This window comes from Euleptes europaea, chromosome 16, assembly GCF_029931775.1.
Source record: "Euleptes europaea isolate rEulEur1 chromosome 16, rEulEur1.hap1, whole genome shotgun sequence".
Classification (NCBI taxonomy): domain Eukaryota; kingdom Metazoa; phylum Chordata; class Lepidosauria; order Squamata; family Sphaerodactylidae; genus Euleptes; species Euleptes europaea.
In genome coordinates this window covers 1348715-1374586 of record NC_079327.1, presented here as the reverse complement: position 1 = coordinate 1374586, position 25872 = coordinate 1348715, and the positions used below count along the sequence as shown (strand labels likewise).

Sequence of the window (25872 nt, the reverse complement as noted above, 5' to 3'; positions counted from 1 at the left end):
TGAGTGCTGTCCTGAGGGAACTAGAGCAACTGCCCTATGAGGAGCGGTTAAAACGCTTAGGGCTGTTTAGCTTAGAAAGAAGGTGGTTAAAGGGAGATATAAGTCTATAAAATTATGCCTGGCATGGACACAGTGGGCAGGGAGGAACTTTTCATAATACCAGAACGCGGGGTCATCTGCTGAAGCTGGAGGGTGAGAGATTCAAAACTGATAAAAGGAAGTATTTCTTCACACAATGCACAGTTAAATTGTGGAACTCCCTGCCCCAGGATGTGGTGATGGCTGCCAACTTGGAAGGCTTTGAGAGGGGAGTGGGCATGTTCATGGAGGAGTGGGATATCCATGGCTACTAGTTAGAATGGATACTAGTCATGCTGCATACCTATTCTCTCCAGTATCAGAGGAGCATGCCTGTTATATGAGGTGCTGTGGAGCACAGGCAGGATAAATGCTGCTGCAGTCGTCTTAATGTGGGCCTCCTAGAGGCACCAGGGTTGGCCACTGTGTAAACAGACTGGACTTGATAGGCCTTGGTCTGATCCAGCATGGACTTTTTTATGTTCTTACGTTCTTATGAGGTGGTCCCACTGCAGGAGAGAGAGAAAGACTGAAAAGGGCATCACTGAGGGAAGGAAATCCAGCCAGATATTCTCCTGCTGGGAGGGTGTGGAGGGGCTTGTGTTTGACCCATATTTGACCCATATTTGGAAACCTGGCAATCCCCACGTTAAGACAGGGCAGAACACAATCATTTAGGATAAATCTGGACTCACTACATTAATTCAATCACTGTATAGCAGTGACAGATCTGCCCTCCGGCAGAATTTCATCTGCCTCCATCAGCACTTCAGCGGCATCTGCAGTGAGCGCACTGCCTCCGTGCCAAATGTAGCCCTGATGCCTGAGCCATATTAGAGGCTCCAGAATTATTATATTTTTTTGAACTTGACAAAATCCTTCCCATGGGCAAATGTTTATATTTCTCCCTCTCCTCAGACAAGTGACCGACACGCGATCAAACAGGGCTCAAATGGGATGAATGTGCAGAGCTGGAAATTCAGGCCCCACAGTAGAGGGCTGTTCTCAAAGCCCCCAAACCATCACCTTTGGGCCTAAGATGGCAAACTTATGGTAAACAAAAACAAAATTGTCCCGCAAGCTCACTGGCCCCATTTGCTGGAGATTTGCTGCACCTGAAGGGGCAGAGTAGCATAAATTATGGGCTTGCCTGGTCATTGCACAGTTCTGGTAAAGGCAGAGAAACAAATTAACACAAATTTTCAATTCTTAGCTGTCAACTTAACAATTAGATCAGGTGCCTTCTAGATGGGATTCTCATTGGGTCAGAAACTTTAGATTTTAAGGGCTGCTCTTATTGCCAACATAGGAACCCCGTGGCGCAGAGAGGTAAGCTGCAGTACTGCAGTTCAACCTCTGCTCACGACCTGAGTTCGATCCCGACTGGAGACAGTTTCAGGTAGCCGGCTCAAGGTGGACTCAGCCTTCCATCCTTCCGAGGTGGGTAAAATGAGTACCCAGCTTGCTGGGGGTAAAGGGAAGATGACTGGGGGAGGCACTGGCAAACCACCCCGTAAACAAAGTCTGCCTAGAAAACGTCGGGATGTGACGTCACCCCATGGGTCAGGAATGACCCGGTGCTTGCACAGGGGACTACTTTTACCTTTTTTTTTACCTTATTGCCAAATTCCTTATCATTTAACACTGGAAAACTACACATTACTGCACATGAAGCTGCCTTATACTGAATCTTTGTCTTTCACATATTCATTTCCCCGAGCCTCTTACTCTTGATCCTTTGGAATAAATTCATCAGAAATGATTGGTTTTGTTTTCTTCATACCCACTTGCATCCTGACCAATTATTTTAAGTGGCTGCTTTTAAACATTTCCTGTCTCTGTCTAGCAACGTTTACAGCTGATTAAAGCAAACCAGCCAGAATCTAAAGAACCCATTTCCAGGGGGAGAAATTAAAACAGATCTATTGGAGTTAGATTTCAAAATATGAAAACATACGGAGTCAAGGAAAGAGAAGACAAAATTAATTAAATGAAGGGGCAAAAATGAGATTAATTTTGATGTATTGCAGTGAGAAAAATCTGGCGCACATTCCTAATGCAGCGCTCTGCCCCGTCTTCCACAGTCAATACTCCAGTCCCTGCCCATCAAACCTCACCTCAGTCTGACGGATGCTTTCAGCAGCAATGCTACTGAAGCTTACAATCATCCAATTCAGAATACAGATCTACTCACATAAATTATGAATCAAACCTCATCTCCCTGAGACATTTAATTTAGTTCACGATGCAAAACAAGTAAAATGATATTCTACAGATGTCCTTAAGCTCGTCTGAGCAAACTCTGAAAAGCTTCTTCGTCTCCCCAGCCAATATTTTAATTTATACAAAGGCTTTCACTGGATCCAACCATTTTTTTTCCACTGGTGAAAAAGGAAGGATAGGGCCCCCTCTGATTATCAGGAAAGGTCAGGCTGAGGAGCTTGGGTTTGGCAGGCTGGGGGGAAAGCCACGCAGGAGGAAGGTTGTAGTTCTACCAGAACTGGAGCTAATATTGAAAATTAAAACGGATTCAAAATTAACATAGGCTAACAACACATGAACACATGAAGCTGCCTTACACTGAATCAAACCCTTGGTCTATCAAAGTCAGTATTGTCTACTCAGACTGACAGCGGCTCTCCAGGGTTTCAGGCTGAGGTCTTTCCCATCACCTACTTACCTAATGCCTAGTCCCTTTAACTGAAGATGCTGGGGATTGAACATCTGCCCAGCAGATGCTCTGCCACTGAGCCACAGCTCAGTGGTAGAAGAAGGTAGTTAAGGGGAGATATGATAGAGATCTATAAAATTATGCATGGTGTGGAGAGAGTGGACAGGGAGAAGCTTTTCTCCGTCTCTCATAATACCAGAACGTGAGGTCATCTGCTGAAGCTGGAGGGGGAGAGATTCAAAACAGATAAAAGGAAGTATTACTTCACACAATGCAGAGTTAAATGGTGGACCTCCCTGCCCCAGGATGTGGTAATATCCACCAGCGTGGAAGGCTTTAAGAGGGGAGTGGACACATTCATGGAGGAGAGGGCTATCCATGGCTACTAGTCAAAATGAATACTAGTCATGATGCATACCTACTCTCTACAGTATCAGAGGAGCATACCTGCTGCAGTCATCTGGTCTGTGGGGTTCCTAGAGGCACCTGGTCGGCCACTATGTGAACAGACTGCTGGACTTGATGGGCCTTGGTCTGATCCAGCATGGCTTTTCTTATGTTCTAAGTTCATATAGCGAAACCACAGTTATTTTGGCTGGTGTTCCTCACACGTATACTTCTGTGTGTGATCCAAATGATCCATGTGAGAAGCCTTGCTAAACAATGTGGCAAGCCCCCAACATCTGAAGCATCCATTTTGCTAGCAACCAAGCCATACTTCAAAAAGTTGAAAAGGGCCTGATGTACTTCTTCAAGTTGGTTATCTGATATAAAGAGAACATAAAATGAAATCCTTTTCCAACACAGCTTTTCTTTTATGGGTTTTGGATGATATATAGAGAAGAAATGTGCATCTAGAAGATGGGTTCTGTTTTGAAACCATATTTAAAGAAATGAACACCAATGAAAATACCATGTAATGAAGTTTCTGATAACATACCTATGAATGAAAAACAGAAGACTTCTGTGATGCATAAATTATGCCCAAGGGATTTCAGAGAGAAATAAACCACAGCTGCAGCCATACATCGTTGGCTATGGTGCTATCTTTGCTCTACAGCAATCATTCACAAATGGATTCTCCTCTGTGGACAAGGCAGTCCAGGACATGAATGACTGCTACAGAACATTAAAAAGCCAACAAAGTGTGGCTGTAGGCCTGATCATGCTAAACTGATATGCCCTCCCAATCTGTCTGAGTTTGATTCCTGGTCATGATCCGATTCTGACTCACTAACAGAATTGGAAACACAGTCAGACTTTAAACCAGAATTCACACCAGTTCATTTAATTGTAGAGTTCCCATGTGCAATGGTATCTTCAAAGCTTTCCGGAAGAAGCGGCTTTGTACAATGGATTGGCAGACACCTGCCATCAACAAGGATCCATCCAGGATCTATCACTGAAGATGGAGCATCAAGATGGTCATAACAGAGCAGGACACACACACACACCCAGTAGTCCTCACAATTCCCCTTCAGGTCTTGATTGTCATGGTCAGGAGGTGATCTGTGTGTAGATGTCACTTCAGTTCAATCTACTTCATCATGAATGCGAAGCGGAAGAAGAACTTGAGCCATTTCCTTCAAGTAAAGGTTTTTACAATACAAATATCTCTCTTCTACTTGATGCCAAGAACACTTCCTATTTGATGTGACACATAAGCTGCAAGAACAACATCTGTGTCTTCTGCATCCATGGCAACAGCATCCCTTTAGCTTGCTTTTCCTCACTTGTGGACGGAAATATTGTATCTGACTTTGCATGGAGACTCTGGGATGGCTCGATCGGCACACACCAGCCAGCAGATGAAAGATCCTAACAACTGTTCTGTACAGTATTTTTTTTAAAAATGTATGTGTGTTCCTGAATTCATCTTCAAGATATTGCTGGATGTCTATTTTATTGTCTTGATTTTTCAACAGGTCTTTGGTAACTTCTCTTCATTTGTGGCACAGATATTTCTCATTCCATCCACGTACAATGGCTTCTTTGTTGTAGGTGTTTAATTCTATTGACAAAGTTGGAATTTCGTTGTATTTGTGATTTAACAACATCTTCTCATTCTTCGGCATGCTCAGCCATCCAATTTTCATTGATCTGTTGTCGTTTCTATCCAGAGATTAAGCAGTGAGCGAGAGCATGTTTTACCTTTCACTGAATGTTACATTATATATTATGTTCTTGACTTTTTCCTGTAACAAACATCATCTCAAGCCAGAACACAATGAGCCACCTTCCATACTTAGCACTGTCACAGATTTAAAGTCATGGCAACAACATCTGGAGTGAGTCTTCAAATGCCACACGACTCTGAGCTGGTGGTACGTCCATGGTCCCCATCAACATATTTTCAGAGAGACCTGGAACTACCAATAGACTATCTCTGCACCCTTCTAGTCTGTCAAATGTATCTAACGTTCACTTCTTTCAAAACAAATATGGTTTCAAAACAGAACACATCTGGTAAAAGCGTATTTCTCATCTAATACATGCAAAGAAATGCTGCTACTGGGAAAGCTTTTTACTAGGAACAACGCAGAGCCAAATCAGCATTCCTTTCGGCACCCATTTTGAATTTTTCAACCATATTTCATTTCTGTTTTGTCAGAAAGGTTTTATTTCTGTGGCAATTGTCTTGCTGGGACTAACTAGGAAGAGCTCATGGTGTGGAGAGAGGCTGTTCCCTGTTACCACAGATCCCATCCACCACAAATATTTTTGGGGGCATGAAGAACACCCCTGATATGCATAGAAAGATATTGTGTGCTAAAGGCTTCACCCAGGAAGAAACCACGCTGTGGTGAGCAACTAAAAGTGGTCATTTGTGAGAGGTCTTAGTGTATGACAAGCCGGATCTAGCCCACAAATTCTTAACCAAGACCATATGGCCCCCAGAGGATGATACACATGTGGGGGGGGGGATAATTCAGAACTTTGGGGAACAAATGGGGGGGGGGGACATGCAGTATGTGAGGATTTTAGGTTATGTCTTCTCCCAACTTGCAATGAATTTTGTCATCCAGGGGAGGAGAGTTGTTTCATACTGTTCGCCCTGCCCTGAGGTTAAATTTTCACATCCTTGATTCCCACCCCCCAGGCCTTTACAAAACTGGCGCATACCAAATAGATATCGAATGGGGATGCCCCATTACTGCTTGGGGCCAAACCCAACAGGCCTCCATCCAAGCATGATGAGCTCCCAGAAAGAAAACCACAGAGAAGCAACTGAGGCAAAGCAACTGAGGCAAAGGGGAGACATGTTCTCTATAGAGGGCCAAGTGGACACAAATAAATTTTGGCACTTTTGGGAGAACCTGTTTCTCCATCTATCATAAATAAACCTATATAAATAAAGTTATCTTGCCTGGAGTGCTGTTTTTATGTCCTAATTTTTTATTTGTGACTTAGTGGGATAATGATGCTGCATAACTTGGTGGATTAAAGATTAAGAACCTCAGGTACGGACAAATGTTTAACATTTTAATGAAAGCAATTGAGAGTGCTGGTCTTTGTTTCTGTGCCAGCAAAATGGGGCAGTGTTTCTCAAGTGGGAGTCGGGGTCTCCAAGGCTGCCTCAGGGGACAGCAGTTCCATCAAAAGGCCAGTAGCGGTGCCCCCTCATGCACACCTGCCACATGTGAAAACGGAGCTCCCTGAGTTTTCTAGGAATGGGGGCAGAATCACATGAACACATAAAGCTGCTTTATATTGAGTCAGACCCTTGAGGGTCCCTCAAAGTCAGTATTGTCTACTCAGACCAGCAGCGGCTCTCCAGGGTCTCAGGCATAGGTCTATCACGTCACCTACTTGCCTGGTCCCTTTAACTGGAGATGCCAGGGAATGAACCTGGGACCTTCTGCTTGCCAAGCAGATGCTCTACAAACTGAGCTAAAGCCCTTTCCCAATTGGCTCCTCCATCTTTCAAATGGTGAGAGCTCACAGAACTGCTGCTTCTTACAGCCACCTAGCTTCTTGTTCACCAGCTAGAAAATAAACTGATTGGTTGCCAGTATTCAGTAGGATCCATAATAGGCTGCATGCTATAACAATCCCATTGCTGTCCTCATAATTACTTCTTGTATAAAGCTGAACTGATTTTCAGCCTATCTTCCAGCACACAGGTTTTCCCCATGAAGAGACACCACAGTAAAAGAAAAAGAGTTGTTTTTTACACCCTTATTATCTCTACCTTTAAGGAGTCTCAAAGCAGCTGACAACTGCCTTCCGTTCCTCTTCCCACAACAGACACCCTGTGAGGTAGGTGGGGCTGAGAGAGTTCAGAGGGAATTGTGACTGGCCCAAGGTCACCCAGCTGGCTTCATTTGGAGGGGTGGGGAAACAAACCTGGTTCTCCAGATTAGAGTCTGCCGCTCTTGACCACTGCACCACGCTGGCTCTCAACTAGATACTGAACATTCAGGTTTATGTGATGCTGGTCTTTTTCCGTTTCTATGAACAGCTAGGAACATTCTTCCAGATCCCCTTCCCACTAGGGTTGCCAACTTCCAGGAGGAGCCCAGCAGACTTCCTGGAATTACAACTGATCTCCCGATTACAGAGATCAGTTTCCCCTGGAGAAAATGGCTGCTTTGGCAGGTGGACTCTGTAGCGTCACATCTCTGATGAGCTCCCTGCCCTTCCCAGACTGGACCCCAAATATCCAGGAATTTCCCAGCCTAGATTTGACAACCATGCTTCCCACCTAGATCCACCTGACACCTGGCAAGAAGTCATTAATCAATCAGGACACTTTTTTCCTGTTTCGAGAGCCAAGTCAATCCAATCATCAAGGGATGAGACTGAACACAACTTGGTCCTGGGCCCTTTGAGCTGTGGGCCCCCTGACACATTCAGAAAATTTCAATGCCTTGTCTCCAGAGATCCGGCTCGAGGCAGCTTTACAAAGTGAAACACGATAAAATAATAAAATAGTGTAAACATTCTTAAAAATTAATGAACTATTGAAAACCCACCCTTAAAACATTTAGCATCTTTAAAAGATTCTTAAAAAAACAATCCTTAGGCTAGAAACATACTCTAGAAATGGTTTTAAAGATCATCGAATGTAGGGTTGCCAACTGCCAGGTAGTAGCTAGAGATCTCCTGCTATTGCAAGTGATCTCCAGCCGATAGACATCAGTTCACCTGGAGAAAATGGCCGCATTGGCAATTGGACTCTATGGCATTGAAGTCCCTCCCCTCCCCAAACCCTCCTCAGGCTCCGCCCCCAAAACCTCCCGCTGGTGGTGAAGAGGGACCTGGCAATCCTAATCAAATGCCTGGCTAAGAAGAAATGTATTTTGGCCTGGTGCCTAAATGTGAGTAGGGTGGGCATCCCATGAGCCTCAAGGGCGTTTCAAAAGTGAGGTGCCACCACAGATAAAGCCCTGACTCTGTTGACTACCTGTTTCAACCCTGCTCATGGGTAAATCAAGAGCAAGGCCTGTGACTTTCCTAGAGAGTCAGCTACCCTCTGAGACCACCAGACCTAGTAGGACATGGACAGAAAATACAGACACTTGCCTTAAATTTGCTTTTATTCTCACTGTATTGTTTTGCTCCCTGTTTCTCTGTAGCTGCTGCGGCTGTCAACAGAGCGCAGTGGCAACAGGACTTTCACACAGTAGGTCTCCCTGGTATATTTTTTTTAAAGAATTAGTGATTTAATACCATTATATCAATATACCATGATACTAAAATATGCACCAGGTTCTCAGAGTTCCCAGCTTTCATTTTTTTAAAAAGTACACCTCTAGCTGATTTTGTTGTGGAGATACGTGTGTTTTTTTCATATATCTCAGCAAGGAAAGGTTTTTTTTAATCACTGAGAATTCAGAGAGCCTGAAAATCAGGGTATAAAATAATTAAGAAAATCAGGGTAGAGAAAATCAGGGTATAAAAACCAATTGGGGTATAAAAACCAAATCAGGGTATAAAAACCATCTTCAAGTATGAAGGGCTGTCATATAGAGGATGGTGCCAAGTTTTTTTCTGTTGCCCCAGCACCTGGTCTTTGAGTTACTTGCTACCTGCATAATTTGGTTCTGTGATTCACCCTACAACTGCTCTACCCAGCAGGATTGGTTTTGCTATTAGACCCAGGAAGTCTGGAGGCATTCCTCTTTTGTTTCCAGTCATGGGTAGACAAAAGGGGCTGGTGGCAGTGTACTCTGGAAAGTGAGGTTTCACTGAGACGCTTTTGCCTTGCTTGACACTCCCATTCCCAAGAAGGCTGGTTAAGGCCTTATTGACACCCCTCAATAGTAATTTTGCACACGTGCATTTTGAACCCATACAGAGGAGAACTATTTCTGGAACTCATGACATCCACACCAAAACCTTACAGCTGAAATGGGATTGCATCAGACTTCCTGCTTGGCCATCCACTGATTCAGTATGCTGAGTGTACATTCCAAAATATTCATTGTTCATGCATTGCTTCTGTGCTTTTCACCCGGGTACATTAACAGTAGGACAGGGGCTGGAAATTGCTTTGCCTGGCATGTGTGAATTTGGTTCTCGTGCTGGCAAAGAAGGAATTATTATCCCTCTAGTTCTTCATTTATGAAACAGTTGTGTACGTTCAGCCTTCATAAAATAGTAACTATGTTATAATTATTTATGGAACATTAAAATTTTTGCATGTTAGGTTTTGAAATGTATGTTCCAGCATGAATAAAATACCAGACTAATGATCACTGCTCTTAATTTACTGGTTGCAAATTCTTTCCCACACCACCTAAATAAACTTGGCTTTACTCTTTGTTTAGCTTGCTTGTGGAGATGTGCGCTGTACATTTTAATCATGAACAATGGAAAGAATTTTTTTTTTGAAAAAGGAAGATTTGCGCCAGGCAATTATCCTGATTATTGTTTCATGAAGAAGGCCCAGAAAGGTAACAGAACTGATTGTATTTTGTACAAGGAAAAATTGCCAGCACTTAACACTGGGGGCAGCTCATCTGCCAAGTGAGCATTTGCAGAAAATCAGTGGAATGATCTCCCTGCCAAAAGGTCTGCAGCCAGCTCCTCTTTGGTTCTGGAATCCACCTGGGATAATGAAGGCACCTGTACCCAAGGCATAATCAGCCCACTGAGGCAAACGTTCCCCCCAGTTGCTGCTCCCCCACGCTGCAAACACACTCTGCCTCCTATAAAATTCCAAAAGGCAACCAGACTGTTTATACCTACATGTCATATCTTGCTGATTACATTAGGAAGGAAACCGACTGGGCTTCTTCATCCCAGACGAAATCGAAGGTCATAGACTAGGCAGTTTCCTTGTGTTTTACATAGCTTCAGTTTAACAGCAAAAAAAGGGAAGAAAAACTACGATAACTTTGCTCACCTTGAGAAGTAAAAGATAAGGAATGGTCCTTGATCTTCCAAAAGTCCCATAGGGAATGAAGTGGGAAAATGTCTCTGTTGTAACTACTTACCCTCAAGATTACCAAAACACCACCACCATTAACTAACAGAACTATAACAACTCAGAGGGGTAACTTACATTGAGTGAGGATCCCCATCGAAGCAGTTTTAAAATTCTCCTTGGCTTCCTCCATTTCTTGCTCGTGGGTTGCCTTTTCATTCATGAGTCGGCGGACGTGGCTGTTAGCCAACTGCACCATTGAGTAGAACTGGTTGGCAGTGCGGCGATTCACCTCGCCGCGCTCTATCCAGGTGAGCAGAACGGTCGTGGCCTCTGAAAATTTGCTGTCGTCTAGAACAAGCAAGTCAAGAGGTTTAAAATTACAATCATATGCTTTGTGCTATTAAGACGCATCTGCCTTTATGAATTAATATTCTCATAAATAATTTTAACGATGTATCTTAAACATGACTAACATAAAACTGCATAAATTGCTCTCCAAAGGCCCGCTTATCATGAGTCCTATAAAATGTTGTAACTTGAATTGTCATTCAAGAAGAAGGAGAGTTGGCTTTTATATGTCGACTTTCTCTACCACTTCAGGCAGAATCAAACTGGCTTACAAATCACCTTCCCTTCCTCTCCCCACAACAGACATCTTGTGAGGTAGGTGGGGCTGAGAGAGTTCTGAGAGAACTGTGACTGGCCCAAGGTCACCCAGCAGGCTGCATGTGGAGGAATGGAGAAAACCAACCCAGTTCACCAGATTAGAGCCCGCCGCTCTTAACCACTACACCACACTTACAAGAGTTCAGCAATATGAAGTAGCTCCACTTTGGGAACAAGTCAATTGAAATACAGTGCAAGATTCCCCTCCTCTCAACAGCCAGGGGTACTGAAGGGGAAGGACTGGGGGGGAAGCAGGGGGATTTCATCATCTTAGGGGCCCATGGAGTTATGCAAGTCCTGTGATTTGTTTTTGTATACTGTTGGGTTGGCCTTCGGTGGTGGTGGGAAGGGACAGAGAGAATCTTTGCCAGGGAGCCCAGGTGATGTACATTCACTTCAGTGGTGCTAGGGAAGAAGAACAAGAGTACTGCAGATGGGGAGGGGAACATCCCAATATACCCAGGGGGATGCCCTCAAAGCCATACATTGTGACAGACACCGATATAATGTCATGACAGTCACTTCTCTCTGAACAGGTGCCACACCACTTCACACCCTCTACACTGATGGTCTGGCCCAGATACAGTTGCCAACCTCCAGGTGCGGGCTGAGGTTCTCCCAGAGATTACAACTGATCTCCAGATGACAGAGGTCAGTTCCCCTGGAGGAAATGGCTGCTTTGGAGGATGGAAGTGAAATCCATGGCATCACATTCCTGTCGAGCTCCTTCCCCTCCCCAAACCCTGACCTCCTCGGGCTCTTCCCCCAAGCCTCAAGCTGGAGTTGGCAACCCTAGCAGAAGAACAGCTGCACTGGATCAGACCAAAGGTCTATCTAGTCAGGCAGCCTATTTCAACCACAGAGGCAAAGAGACTCCGGCCCCTCCCTCCTTTAAAGCTTGGGCAGAACCAGAGGTGTGAGTCCTTGAGCATGAGATGAAGGGCACGAGTCCAAGGGGTTCTGGACCTTCAGATCTTTGTCTGGGGTCTGAAACCCAGGCCTTCAGGGGAGACAGCATATGAGTCCAGCACCAGCACAAGTCGTAGGCGGCTGTTGTGCTGCTGTTTTATTGTTCACTGGGTTGTGTACAGTATCTCTTTCTGGCTGTAAAGCTGCTTTGGGGAGAAAAGTGGGGTGCTAATAATTTAAATAAATAAGTATAATAAAATACTGCCTCTGGTCCCTTAATGGCAGTTAAGCGATCTCTGGCGAGAGAAAGTGCTGTCAAGTCACAGCCAACGTATGGCGACCCTCATGGGTTTCCAAAGCAAGAGACATTAACAGGTGGTTTGCCACTGCCTGCCTCTGTGTGCTTATTATTTCTTTTAGCATTACTTATATCCTGCTTTTCTCCCTGATTGGGGACTCAAAATGACTCAAAGTGGTCTCCCATCCAAGTATCAAGAGCCAGCGTGGTGTAGTGGTTAAGAACAACAACAAGAAGAGTTGGTTTTTATATGCCGACTTTCTCTACCACAAGGAAGAATGAAGCCGGCTTACAATCACCTTCCCTTCCCCTCCCCTCAACAGACACCCTGTGAGATAGGTGGGGCTGAGAGAGCTCTAAGAGAACTGTGACTAGCTCAACATCACCCAGCTGGCCTCTTGGTAGGAGTGGGGAAACCAACCCAGTTCACCAGATCAGAGTCCACCGCTCCAAACCACTGCTCTTAACCACTACACCACACCGGCTCTTAAGAGCGGTGGACTCTGATCTGGAGAACCAGGTTCGATTCCTCACTCCTCCACATGAGTGGCAGATGCTAATCTGGGTGACCTTGGGCTAGTCACACTCTATCAGCCCCACCTACCTCACAGGGTGTCTGTTGTGGGTAGAGGGAGGGGAGGTGATTGTAAGCCGGTTTGATTCTGCCTTAAGTGGGAGAGAAAGTTGGCATATAAAAACCAACTCTTCTTCTTCTACTACTAACTAGGGCTGACCGTGCTTAGCTTCTGAGATCTGGTGAGATCAGGCTAGCCTGGGCCGTCCAGGTGAGGACATGGGATCTCTACCCCCCATCTATCGTGAATGTCAAAAACGACGCAGTACCAAATCCTGTTCCCCTGGGAGACGAAGGCTGTTTTTCCAAGCAGATTTATCCAAATGACCCGCAGTAACTTGTCTCTGCCTAATCCTATTTTTGACATACACTCAACAAGCTAGATGGGCCTGCAAGCTTATTAACGCTTAATTGATGGTTTTACACAAGAAGGAAAAAAACTTCATTGGCTGTGTAATTAGGAAATCCAAGTCGCTAACAATTTAACAAGTGCTTGAGGGAAATTATTCACAGCACAACTACATTACCTAACATAATGCCCTCGCTACAGGTTATTTTTAAAATCCTAATTTCATCTCCACTCCTTGCTTTCTGAATTGATGAGCCGACTGCCCAGTGGCTCACACGCTGAAAATTCATTTTCTTCACTGAGAATAGAACAGTGACCTCCTTCCAAGCGACGGCGGGTTCACCTGGATCCCAGGCAGGAAATTTAATTTTTGTCTGGGTGAACTTATCTCAGGGGAAGCAAGTAATAGAGTCCAATTTTAAAACTGGATTTGGTTGGCAGCCTTTTGAAGCTATTCCTTTGGAGACAAAACTGACACCGTTCACAAATATTACTTCAGAGGAATGGCAATAAAAGGACAGGGCTTTGTTGCACTTTGCTATATTTCTTGGCATGATGGCTCTTTAAAAATCCCCCTTACACTGGAACTAGAACTCTTCCACTAGAACTCTTTCTTCCCTGACTTGAAAGCATGTTTTTGAGAAATTACTGCTATGATGATGGCTCTCCAATTACTTGAACCCTCCCTATTCAAAGAGAAGAAGAGTGAGTTTTTATACTATGATTTTCTCTACCTTTAAGGAGACTCAAACCAGCTTACAATTGCCTTGCCTTCCCCTCCCTACAGCAAGCACCTTGTGAGGTAGGTGAGGCTGAGAGAGTTCAGAGAGAACTGTGACTGGCTCAAGGGAACCTGGCTGGCTTCGTGTGGAGGACTGGGGAATCAAACCTGGTTCTCCAGATTAGAGTCCACAGCTCATGTGGAGGAGCGGGGAATCGAACCCAGTTCTCCAGATTAGAGTCCACCGCTCCTAACCACTACACAATGCTGGCACTCGAACCTTATAAAGCAGGGCAGCCAGGATATGTCTTTTTGAACACCACCACTTTATCAGCATCAGTTGGCTAGAAGTCCTTCGTAAATTATCTTCACAAGTTTTTGAATATGAAGACTACATGGGGAGGAGCTGCAAACCCCCAGGCAAAGACCCCCTGGAAATCAGTGCCTCGGGAGAGTACTGGTATCATGGATGTTGTTGGGTTGTCCATAGAGACTGAACACATGAAGCTGCCTTCTACTGAATCAGATCCTTGGTCCATCAAAGTCAGTATTGTCTACTAAGACTGGCAGCGGCTCTCCAGGGTCCCAGGCAGAGGTCTTTCACATCACCTACCTGCCTAGTCCCTTTAACTGGAGATGCCGGGGATTGAACCTGGGACCTTCTACATGCCAAGCAGGTGCTCTGCCATTGAGCCACCATGCTCTACCATGGTGGATGTTAGAACCAATGCCTCCACCGTTTATGAAAGCACAGATGCTCTTTTTATACATTTCCATGTCCATCATTTACTTATTTATTTGCTTCATTTATCCTGACAAGATGGAGGTACTTCTCTTTGGGAAGATCAAGGTGTCTGAGGGTGAGGAGCTTCCCATATTTGATGGGTTTCAGCTGACTCACATTGACTCAGCTAAGCGTCTGGGGGTTATACTTGACTCAGCGATCGTATCTCCATTGCTGGAGGGGCAAGGTAATGCAGCTGCAAAAAATGCTTCCTTCTATCTTCCTTCATGCCGGAAGACGGCTCCTTACCTTTACGTGACTGATCTGGCCATGTGGTTCCATACCCTAGGAACCTTGAGACTGAGCTACTGTAAGGCACCCTACATGGGTTTGCCCTTGAAAACAACTTAGACACTCCAGGTGGTACAGAACATTACTGCTCAATTACTTTTTGGAGCTAATTCACAGTGGGTAGCCGTGTTAGTCTGTTTGCAGTAGTCAAAAAGGGCAAGAGTCCAGTAGCACCTTAAAGACTAACAAAAATATTTTCTGGTAGGGTATGAGCTTTTTGGAGCTAGGTAGAGTTTGCATATTGCACCTATTCTGCAGTCTCTCCACTGGTTAGCACTTAGTTCCTTGGTTCAGTTCAAGGTGCTCCATTGTCTAGGAGCAACACACGTGCAGGTCTGCCTCTCCTGATAGGGCAATATGACCAACGATAATGAACACATGAACACATGAAGCTGCCTTCTACGGAATCAAACCCTTGGTCCATCAAAGTCAGTATTGTCTACTGATTGGCAGAGGTCTCAGGCAGAGGTCTTTCACATCACCTACGTGCCTGGTCCCTTTAACTGGAGATGCTGGAGATTGAACTTGGGGCCTTCTGCATGCTACTGAGCCACAGCCCATCCCCTGAGTGGGAATTCATGTGGAATGTATGTGTTTCCCCTAATAGCCCAATGTCAGGAACTATGGCCAAATCCCAGGTTCCAGTAGTGAACACCCCATAGATCCCGAAGTCAAGTTACCTCAGGACCCCAAATATAACACTCCTGAACTGTCGTGTTAAAGATATTCCATCTAGACCAAGAAGCCACTTCATATGTCTGTCTTTTACATACTGAACACACATGCGCTTCTCTACATGTAATACAGGCATGGAACCCGCACATGGTTACGTGCACCGGAGAGCACAGATCAGCCACCACCGCTCCCCACAGCTTCACCTCCAGGACACATATGAAGCCTAAATTACAGAAGACTCTTCAGTGGGTGGGTGGGTGCACACGAAGGGAGTGACGGGCCGTGTCTCCTTTTTCCTCTTTTCCTGATTTCCTTTCTTTTTTAAACACAATTTTGTGTCTCGCCACCACCAGGCCTCCTGACTTTCTCACCCTGTAATTCATCTTCTTGCCAGCCTTCTACTCCCTGCCACTATCTCTCGCCGTGACGGATGGGTATTTATTAGCACAGGATTGCAGCTTTGATAGGAGCGACCACCAATTCTAGCACCTTGATTCCTTCCTCTCAACCACAGCTAGGAGCCGGCTGGTATGGGGGCGGGGGAAGAAATATATTTAGGAAGCTTTCCCCAGAGGGGATTCTAGCTGCCTTTCTCTTCTCCACAAGAAAATCCACTGTCCTCTTCAAATAATTTTTGTTCCAGTAGTGTAAAGCATAAGGCCAGGCATGCCTAAACTATATTAGCAATTACTTTTTGGTCCAGGGTTTTAAGTTTATTAAGCTCAGATGGATACGGGAGGCAGGGGAAAAGAGTTTCAAAAGAAAATGAAGCCCCGGTGTCTAGTTAAGCTGTACATCACAAGCATTCTAGCCAATATGTCTAGACTATGAACCAGGGAAGAGCAGGTCAGTACTCAACAGCTAACAACCTTCTATCACTATCCTGTAGGGTTGCTAGGTCTCTCTTTGCCACCGGCGGGAAGCTTTTGGGGCTGAGCCTGAGGAGAGCAGGGTTTGGGGAGGGGAGGGACCTCAATGCTGTAGAGTCCAATTGTGAAAGCAGCCATTTTTTCCATGTGATCTGATCTCTATCTGCTGGAGATCAGCTGTAATAGTAGGTGATCTCCAGCTACTTCCTGGATGTTGGCAACCCTACTTTCCTGAGATCTTTGAGGTGTTTTGAGAGGGAGACAGGAAGGGCTTGGCTAGTCAAGCAGGGAGGGGAGAGACTTTTCTTCCCTCAGATGGTGACAGCCAATAAATTCCACACATTTCCTAGGATCAGGTCGGCTTTGCACCTGGCACTTCGGAAAGGTGAGCAAAACCTTGACATCATTAGGAACAGGTGTGCAGAGATGAAGGCTAGGCCAGCAAGGCTGCTTCTGGGCAATGAATAATTGGTGGACCGTTATGAGGGGGATACACCCATTAAGAGTTTCTGTCGTCAGGGAAAACCCTGGGAATTTCCTCTGCTCTACATGAGAAAGAAGGCTCATGCGATGGAGGGTTAGGCCTCTTTGTCACAAACAAAAATGACAAGAGCAAGGAATGGGAGTGTGTGTTACAGTTGTGGTGATGGATCTGAGATCCTCTGAACTAATTTCCTCCTCACAAGTTGCTCACTACAAGGGGGCAGGCATCCTGGCAGAAGGGAACAAAACTAGTTGCTCTGAACATGGAAAACCATGAGCTGGATGTGGGAGCATCTGGGGACACAACTGTTCCCAGCAATATTCTCTTCATAAGCAATTGCTGCACATCTCTTGGGTCTGCCGCCTGCATTCTTCACTCTTTCAGACTGTTTCTCCCCACCCAGTCTGATTAAAATTAAGATGGTTGAGCTTCTTTGGGTAGACGTCCGTTTTTTCAGTGGGAGAGGGGCTTATTTTATTTATTTAAAACATTTTAATGCAGCTTTCCCACCCTATCAGGGTCCCCAAGGCTGCAAACATAAAAACATTAAAACACCTGAACCCTTGAAAAGAACATTTGAAATAATAAAGTAATTCAGCAACAACACACAAACAAAAACAGTGTTATTTTGTATATTTATAGCCTTCTATAAATTATAGATGCACAGCTCTTCTAACTAGATCAAGAACATCCATCTTTCAAGCACCGAATACAGGGGCAGGAGATAGTTTGATCGGTTGTTTTTTATGCAGCCTGCCCTTTTTACCGTCCAGATATGTGCTGTCTTTCATCTGACCTGGGAAACCAACAGTCAGTAGAAGGAGAAATGCGGACATTCTGCAGGACATGATCCTGATTGTTTTCTGAGCAATCAAGGGCTCCGGAGGCAAACGGCGTCGGCTCCCTCCAGGCAGGAGGAGGGCTGCTGTTTGAAATCTTTCACTCTGAAGCAATCAAATGTATGAATATCAAATTGTCTCTCATCAAGCTTGGCTCTACCTGAATCCTGCATAAGCGACAGCCATCCTTAATTCACGCTGAGGTTGTTCCCATCTATTTATTTAAATTTTCAATCTGTTCTCTCTTTAGGGAATAATACAATATCTGGCAGAGTCAGGCATTGAGTTTTAAAAATTTATTATATGATTTCCCCCCCACCCCATCCCAAATACCTTGAAGCATAAGAATAATTTTTATGGAGTCATTAAAAAAAGCAAAGAGATAAAGGGCTCTGCCGTTGTAGAACTTTATATACTTTTATCCAAAATACTTTAAGACTGAAATCTCACTTGATGCCCTTGGCAAACCACTTGCTCTGGAAAAGCCTCTGCAAACCCAATTGGCTGCTGCAAAAATAATTCAGTCAAGGGCAGCCTTTGAAGAAAACCACGTGAAGCACAAGAGTTGCATCTTCGGCCACAGAAATTGTGCTGCACTCAGTTTCAGGCAGGGAAAACAACAATGTTAATGATAAGAACATAAGACCACAAGAAAGGCCCTGCTGGATCAGACCCAGGCCCATCAAGTCCAGCAGTCTGTTCACACAGTGGCCAACCAGGTGCCTCGAGGAAGCCCCCAAACAAGATGACTGACTGCAGCACCATCCTGCCTGTGTTTCACAGCACTTAATATATTTGGCATGCTCCTCTGATCCTGGAGAGAACAGGGATGCATCATGACCAGTATCCATTTTGACTAGTAGCTATGGATAACCTTATCCTCCATTAACATGTCCACTCCCCTCTCAAAGTCTTCCAAGTTGGCAGCCATCACCACATCCTGGGGCAGGGAGTTCCACAACTGAACTATGCGTTGCGTGAAGAAATACTTCCTTTTATCTGTTTTGAATCTCTCACCCTCCAGCTTTAGCAGATGATCCCATGTTCTAGTATTATGGGAGAGGGAGAAAAACTTCTCCCTGTCCACTCTCTCCAAACCATGCATAATTTTATAGACCTCTATCATGTCTCCCCTCAGCCGCCTTCTTTCCAAGCTAAACAGCCCTAAGCGTCTTAACCGCTCCCCATAGAACAGTTTCTCTAGTCCCCTAATCATTTTGGTTGCTCTTTTCTGCACCTTCTCTAGCTCTGTAATACCCTTTTTTAGGTGTGGTGACCAGAACTGTACACAGTATTCCAAGTGTGGTCTCACCATAGATTTGTACAAGGGCAGTATGATATCACCAGTTTGATTCTCTATTCCTCGTCTAATTATGGCCAGCAGGGAATTTGCCTTTTTTACAGCCCTTCCGGTCCATGTGTTGCGTATTTTACACGCATGTTCAACACCATTATTTCCCCTGTCTTCTGCTGCTTGGGAGAAATCCCAGAGGCATATTGGTTACCCTTCTCAACTGCAAGTCAGAAATTAAACGTGTCAGGAAGAGGATCTGCATGGCTTTATTCGCACAGTCACAGGGAAAGCATCTTCTTTTTACAGGAAACGGAGGGTACAGTGAGGGGAGTCCAACCCTCTTCCTTGCCATGCTCCAGTGCTCAAAGCGTTTTTTTTCTCCCAGCCTGGCTGGAAGAAAACATCCAAAACAGTGGACTGCAGGGAGAGGAGATGGGAAAAGGGCAGAGGTGGGCAATCTTGCCTCCCGAGACAAACTGCTGATGAGCTGCCTCATCTCAGCGGTACCCAAGACTGCAGCTCCTTTTCCTCAAGGGTAAGAGCTGAAGTTGCCAGCCTAGGCCTGGAGACCTCCCAGAATTTCAACTGAACCAAGAGATCAGTTCCCCTGGAGAAAATGGCTGCTTTGGAGGGTGGACTGTCTGGCTTTATTCCCACCCATGGGGTGAGGTGAGTGAAGAGAGAAGCACGCTGCTTCTTCTCCCATCCTAAACGGAGAACTTGAGAGGGGGAAGTAGTGATCTTCTTCTCCAACCCCAAATTGAGAACTTGGGGGGGGGGTCTTCTTCTCCCACCCCAAACTGAGAGCCTGGGCTGCAAAGAAAAGAAGCAGCTCACTCCAGCTCTCTTGCAGCCCAACCTGTTATTTTTTTTTGGGGGGGGGGATGACTGGATTGTTTCTCTCTCCCTTCCCCAACTGTTCAGCCTGGGCTGCAGAGGATAGAAGGCAATCATTCCAATTTTCCTCAGCCCAAGCTGTCAGTTTCAGGTGAAGGGAAAAGAATCATCCTTCTTTTCTCCCCACCCAAATCCTACAGCTTCAGCAAACTTACAATCTGGAGTGGGGAGAGAAGGGGAATTGGCCTCTCCAATTTGATGCACCTCAACAAGGCAGGAAGGCATCACAATTTCCAGGCTGAGAGATCAGAAGAACTTGGCATCCAGGTAGGGTTGCCAGGTCCCTCTTTGCCACTGGCGGGAGGTTTTTGGGGCGGAGCCTGAGGAGGGCAGGGTTTGGGAGGGGAGGGACTTCAATGCCATAGAGTCCAATTGCCAAAGTGGCAATTTCTCCAGGGGAACTGATCTCTATCGGCTGGAGATCAGTTGTAATTGCAGGAGATCTCCAGCTAGTACCTGGAGGTTGGCAAGCCTACATCCAGGTGATCCCTGCAATCAGCAGGGACTCAGCTCCTGAGTCTCCCCAGTGTAGTTTGCTGGGAACACAGCAGAATTTCCCCAGCCAGAGTTCAGAAGCTCACTCTCAGCTGATCCTTCCTGAGTTCTCAGCTGGGTTCTGATGGCTGCGAGTAGCCTGTGCCGGCACACAGTTGTGGACAGATTGCAAACAGCTGAACAGCCTGTTGATTAATCGGCAGCCTGATCGCCACCGGCGAGCAGAATGTGAGCTGAACCGGCAGCTGTCTGAGCACCCCTACTGGAAAAAACAGAAGCTTATTTTTCATGCACGTTATGGCTTGCAGACAGTTTGGGTGTGTGACAAATCGCAGCTAGGCGCTGCATGCTGGGAAACGGATCCCTGTGTTTCTCTGACCACAGCTGTGCATGTAACATATGCCCCAGCCTCCAGGCACGGAAGGAACGGCTGACTTCCAGGCTTATCAGCCAACAGATGGGGACTGCTCTATGCTCCTTCAGAGTGTGTACGTGATGAAGGCTGAGGCCAGCGATATCCCTGGAATCAAGGTGCGTGGTGGAAGACCTGTTTTATAAGTCCTCCCTCTGTAGAAGGGATCCTTGCACAGACATAGGAGAAGTCCATTAAAATAACTGTGTTTTGGATCACATGTACTATTAGCAAAGTCATTACCCCTCAGTTCTGCTCAAAACTGTCTTGTGCCATTGGTTGATCACTGTGGGGGCAAACATGGGTTGGAACGAAGATACAGAGGACCTCTTTAAGAAAGACATGAAGTTCTTGTTTTGAGTAACCAACAGTAAACCTTATTAACATATTCCTCATTCAATGGGCTGTTCCCCAGATCAGGATTCGCAAACCTGACCCTCCCATTACCCCCGTCTTCACTCTGCTCGCCTGAATGGCTGGAACATCCACCACCATCTTTATGTAGGATGCATGCACATAATTCGGAGACAGCGTGGTGTAGTGGTTAAGAGTGGCACACTTGAATCTGGAGAGCCAGGTCTGATTCCTCACTCCTCCACATGAAGCCTGCTGGGTGACCTTGGGCCAGACACAGTTCTCTCAGAACTCTCTCAGCCCACTCGGAAGCAGGCAATGGCCAACCACCTCCAAATGTCTCTTGTCTTGAAAACCCTACGGAGTCACGCTAAGTCAGCTGCGACTTAATGGCACGCACACCCCCCCACATGTGCGTGCGCATAATCACCAGCATAGTAGCAGGAACTGGGGGTGGGATAAGATGAATAACCTAGAGATTGCAGAAAAGTTTGGCTTACAGACCAAGTTTCTGAGCGTTAATTATTTGTTATACTTCAGTGACACCAAGAAGAAGAAGAAACGTTTTCAGGGGTGTTTCAAAGCACACTGTAGAACTAACAACAACAACAAAAAAGATGGCTGTCCCTTCTCCATTTCAAATGGCTCATGCCCAAACCAGCTCCAGAACTACAGGTCAAGAATTTAAGTAAGAAAGAGACCTCTTCTATCAGACATCAGCATGAAAGAACATCCCTTCCCCGCCCCCCACCTTCCGTTATGGTTCTACCAGTGTTCTAGAGGAACTTTCTATTACCTTTCAGTTTTTCAGCCAGCAAAGTTGCTTCGTGTTCAGAGTAATGCATTATTGCTGGTGGAGATGGAGGCCTCATTCGGTCTTCTTCCATTTTGCGCCTGTGGCGTTCCTCTCTGGCCAGCATCCTTTGCTTGCATTCCCATTCATAAAAGTCATCTCTTGCCTGGGCAAAGTCAACATGAAGGCGGCCTGAATCCTTTTTGTCTGTGCTGGATCCTAACCTCATGCGATAACCTGAAAGCAGCAAGGAAAAACATAGCAACATTTCCTTCACTCATATTCATATTTCCCCCACTGAATAAATCGTCATGTCTGTGTACTGGAGCTGGAAACCATTGAGCATGTATTTTTTAGATGTTCCCTCTACAAGTCAGCCCGCTTCAATATTATTGACCCTTTGATTAGGGAAATTGGCTCTGGTAATGAGGGTGAATGGACCAAAAGGTTTCTGCTGGGAGACAGCTCACCAGTCACCACCCAGGTTGCAAAATATTGTGCAGTAGCCATGAAGCTACGTCGCCTCAATGTTCCCTAATCTGTGGAAGTGTAAAATTGGGTGTTTCCTAATTTTGTTCGTCTTGGTTGTAAACATCTACTCGGTATGGTCAGTTTCTGTTTTATCTGTTTTAACTGGCATATTAGCCACAAATAAAATTTATTTATTTATTTATGTCTGTGTACTGATCCACTGCCCTTGAAGCATTTCTAGAAAGAGTCTGTTTCTTTGAGAAATGTGAAGCCACTCAAGGATTTGCCTACATTTTAAAATCACGATATGTCAACTGATGGACCAAAGGAGCATCGACATCATGTATGTTGGATCCAGATTTTGAGCATTACAAAGCTGTGATCATTTTAATGCAATTCTTTAATCCTTTCTTTTAGGTGCCAGGCCAAAATATTTATGTTCACCTGGACTTTGGGGTTGATGTTTTAACATATTTTAGTCTGGAGTTTCTTACTTTAAGCTGTCAGTGGTTTGTTTTAAGGATCTATGTTTTTATGCTGGGTTGGATTTTAATATCTTTTAATGCTTTGTTTTTATTGTTTTTATTTTGTAAGTTGCCTTGGGCAGGTTCTTGGAGAGGTGGCATAATTTTTTTCTAATTAGAATAAATTAGAAAAAAATTCTTAAGGTCAGCCTCTGAACAACCCCCCCCCCCAGATTGGGTGACTCACAGAGGTCTGGAAAGGTGCATTTCTCTGTGTGACCTCCATCCAGTAGTCTGGGACACAGCTCATATGACTAGAGCATGAAAAGACTAATCTCCGAACTGTGTCAAATCTTGTGTTCAAAAACTCCAAGTTTAATTATTTATACAAATAGCCTGTCACACCTCAGCGCCTCAAGGCAAGTGATAAAAACGAATAAAGCATTACAATATGTTGATGTACAATACAGCCTGTCAATTAAAACCAAACTGTGCAGGAGGGAGCTTTTTTAAAGGGAATAGGGTTGCCTGCGAACATTTTAGGCAGTTCCTTGTTTTCCTCCCCTTTCATAATGCATTATTTATTGCATGTATTATATTTGTCTTGAGTTAGTTGTTCTAATTATGAAATACTGTTTTTATTTCATTGTCATTTCTGTAATCTAGATTTATTGCATTGTGCGTTGTATACTGGTCACTGGGAAGGGGCCGTGGCCCAGTTGGTAGAGCATCTGCTTAGCATGCAGAAGGTCCCAGGTTCAATCCCCAGCATCTCCAGTTAAAGGGACCAGGCAAGTAGGTGGTGTGAAAGACCTCGGCCTGAGACCCTGGAGAGCCACTGCTGGTCTGAGTAGACAATACCGACTTTGATGGACCCTCAAGGGTCTGGTTCAGTATCAGGATGTTTCAGAACGTAGAAGAACAGCGTCACCTTCACCATGGTGATGGCAGCCATGTGGGTGAGAGATGTGGGGGCACTGTGCTTCTCTGCCATTCCCTTTGTTCATAAACAAAGAGATGGAAACTGACTAAGGTTGCCACCTCCAGGTTGGGAAATACCTGGAGATTTTTGGGGGGTGGAGCCTGAGGAGGGCAGGGTTTGGGAAGGGGAGGAACTTCAACGAGTTGTAATGCCCCATCTTCCAAAGCAGTCATTTTCTCCAGGGGAGCAAATCTCTGTCGCCTGGAGATCAGTCGCAATAGTGGGAGATCTTCAGCAAGAACCTCAGTGAAACAAGAGGGGCTTGTGCCAGCACAGCACTTTCAGGGCCCGGGGTGGGGAGTGGGGAGGCGTGTGTGATTTACGACTCCACACATATAGTATGTAAATGGCAACAATAGGGCTGTGTCATGAATATTGTAGTGCCATAAATTATGTATTCTATTTTTATGTCTCTCCTCTATTACAGCCTTGGAAAATTATGCTTTTCCTTTGCCACTTCAGAGGATTTTATGTTTGAAAACATAATAAAGATCATCTAGGAAAAACAGTAATTCAACACAATTAAAACCCAGCCTCTTCCTCGTGCACAGGAGTGCTAGAATACCACCAGGAGTCAGGGACGGAGGATCACCACAGACTCCCGACGGCGTTCTAGCACTGAAGGGGAGCAGATCTGTGCGAGGAAGATAAATGGTTTTAACTGCATCGAACGACAGGCTTCCCTAGATGATCCTCATTGATGAGATTACAACATGGGGATATGCTAGCCTGAAGCGTGCATGTTTCCTCTTGAGGAGGACCCACATGCCACAGAGGGAAAGAGGAATGAGGGGGATGAATCCAATGGAATGGACAGTTCCCCTTCAGACTATGGGGGGCCGTGACATTTCTAAATCTTCATGTTATCTCCTTCAAATAATTAAAAAAAACATCCAGGGAAAACATTGCAGCTTCACTCTTTGCCTGCTTTGGTCTTTTTCCTGTCTACAGTGATCTTTTCGCATTCAAAATCTGCAGCCAGAAGTGGTGCAGTTTGGTTCCATCACCACTTTCTGGTGGTGGTGGTGGTGGTGGTGGTGGTGGTGGTGGTGGTGGTGGTGGTGGTGGTGGTGGTGGTGAGGAGGAGGAGGAAGAAGAAGTGGTTTTTATATACCGACTTTCTTTACTACTTAAGGGAGAATCAAACAGGCTTACAGTCACCTTCCCTTCCCCACAACAGACACCATGTGAGGTAGGTAAGGCTGAGAGAGCTGTGACTAGCCCAAGGTCACCCAGCTGGCTTCATGTGGAGGAGTGGGAACTAACCTGGTTCACCAGATTAGCCTCTGCCACTCATTTGGAGGAGTGAGGAATCAAACCTGGTTCTCCAGATTAGAGTACACCGCTCCTAACCACTGCTCTTAACCACTACACCATGCTGGCTCTATGCCTGACTTTACACCTGACTCCCTCTGCCTTGCAGCCCCAAGTCTCGCTTGCTTTCCTAATATGTCGGACTGTGAGGGAGCGAGCGCACAACCACCTCAACGCAGGCTGAATTCTTCCTTGATCTTGTATTTTGTGCCGGTGATCTCTGACTATCAGAGTTTTAGACTGCTGCTCTTATTTGCTGACATTTACAGTGTCTCAGCCTTCATCAGCGATGTGCAAACAGTGTTCACTGAAGGGGAGGGGAGGGGAAGGGTCCATTTCCCACATGGTATCCCACTGTGATAATAATCCCAGAGAGACGGCCGCCCTAGCCCACCGCAGCACAAATAAACAGGAGTTTTGTGGCTGACACAATTTCATTCCAGCAGAAGCTTTCGCGGATTAGGACCGACCACTTTGTCTATCACAAAATACAAACGAAAAAGCCAGGAGAATACAATATGTACCAGAAAGATAAATGGCTTTATCCACCATGAACTCTTCCGCAAAACGAATGTGACAAAAATTCTTCTTGCTTTTCCGAATTGCCGTGATGTCCCCACACTGCTCAAAGACTTCCTGAATGATTTCTTCAGTAGCATTTTCTGGCAATCCTCCAACAAATACAGTTTTACACCCAGGAGGCCTTTCTCTTGTTGAAGGTGGTGGAAGATCTAAGAGGCAACAAAAATCCACACTACGGTCAGCTTTGCTTCCTTTTTATTCATTCATAACCATAATGAATTTCAGACAGAA

At 45.3% G+C, this 25872-nt stretch overlaps 1 protein-coding gene across 3 annotated transcripts in view; it reads right to left on the bottom strand.

Moving 5' to 3' along the window:
• ENOX1 (ecto-NOX disulfide-thiol exchanger 1) overlaps window positions 1–25872 on the bottom strand; it is a 131872-nt gene that overhangs the window by 87566 nt on the left and 18434 nt on the right. For all 3 annotated transcript variants that reach the window (XM_056861768.1, XM_056861771.1, XM_056861769.1), the window contains 3 exons: window positions 25584–25790; window positions 21832–22065; window positions 10260–10472 (listed from right to left, as the gene is read on the bottom strand). In XM_056861768.1, coding sequence (XP_056717746.1) covers window positions 10260–10472; window positions 21832–22065; window positions 25584–25790 — 654 coding nt within the window. The remainder of the gene's footprint in view (window positions 1–10259; window positions 10473–21831; window positions 22066–25583; window positions 25791–25872) is intronic.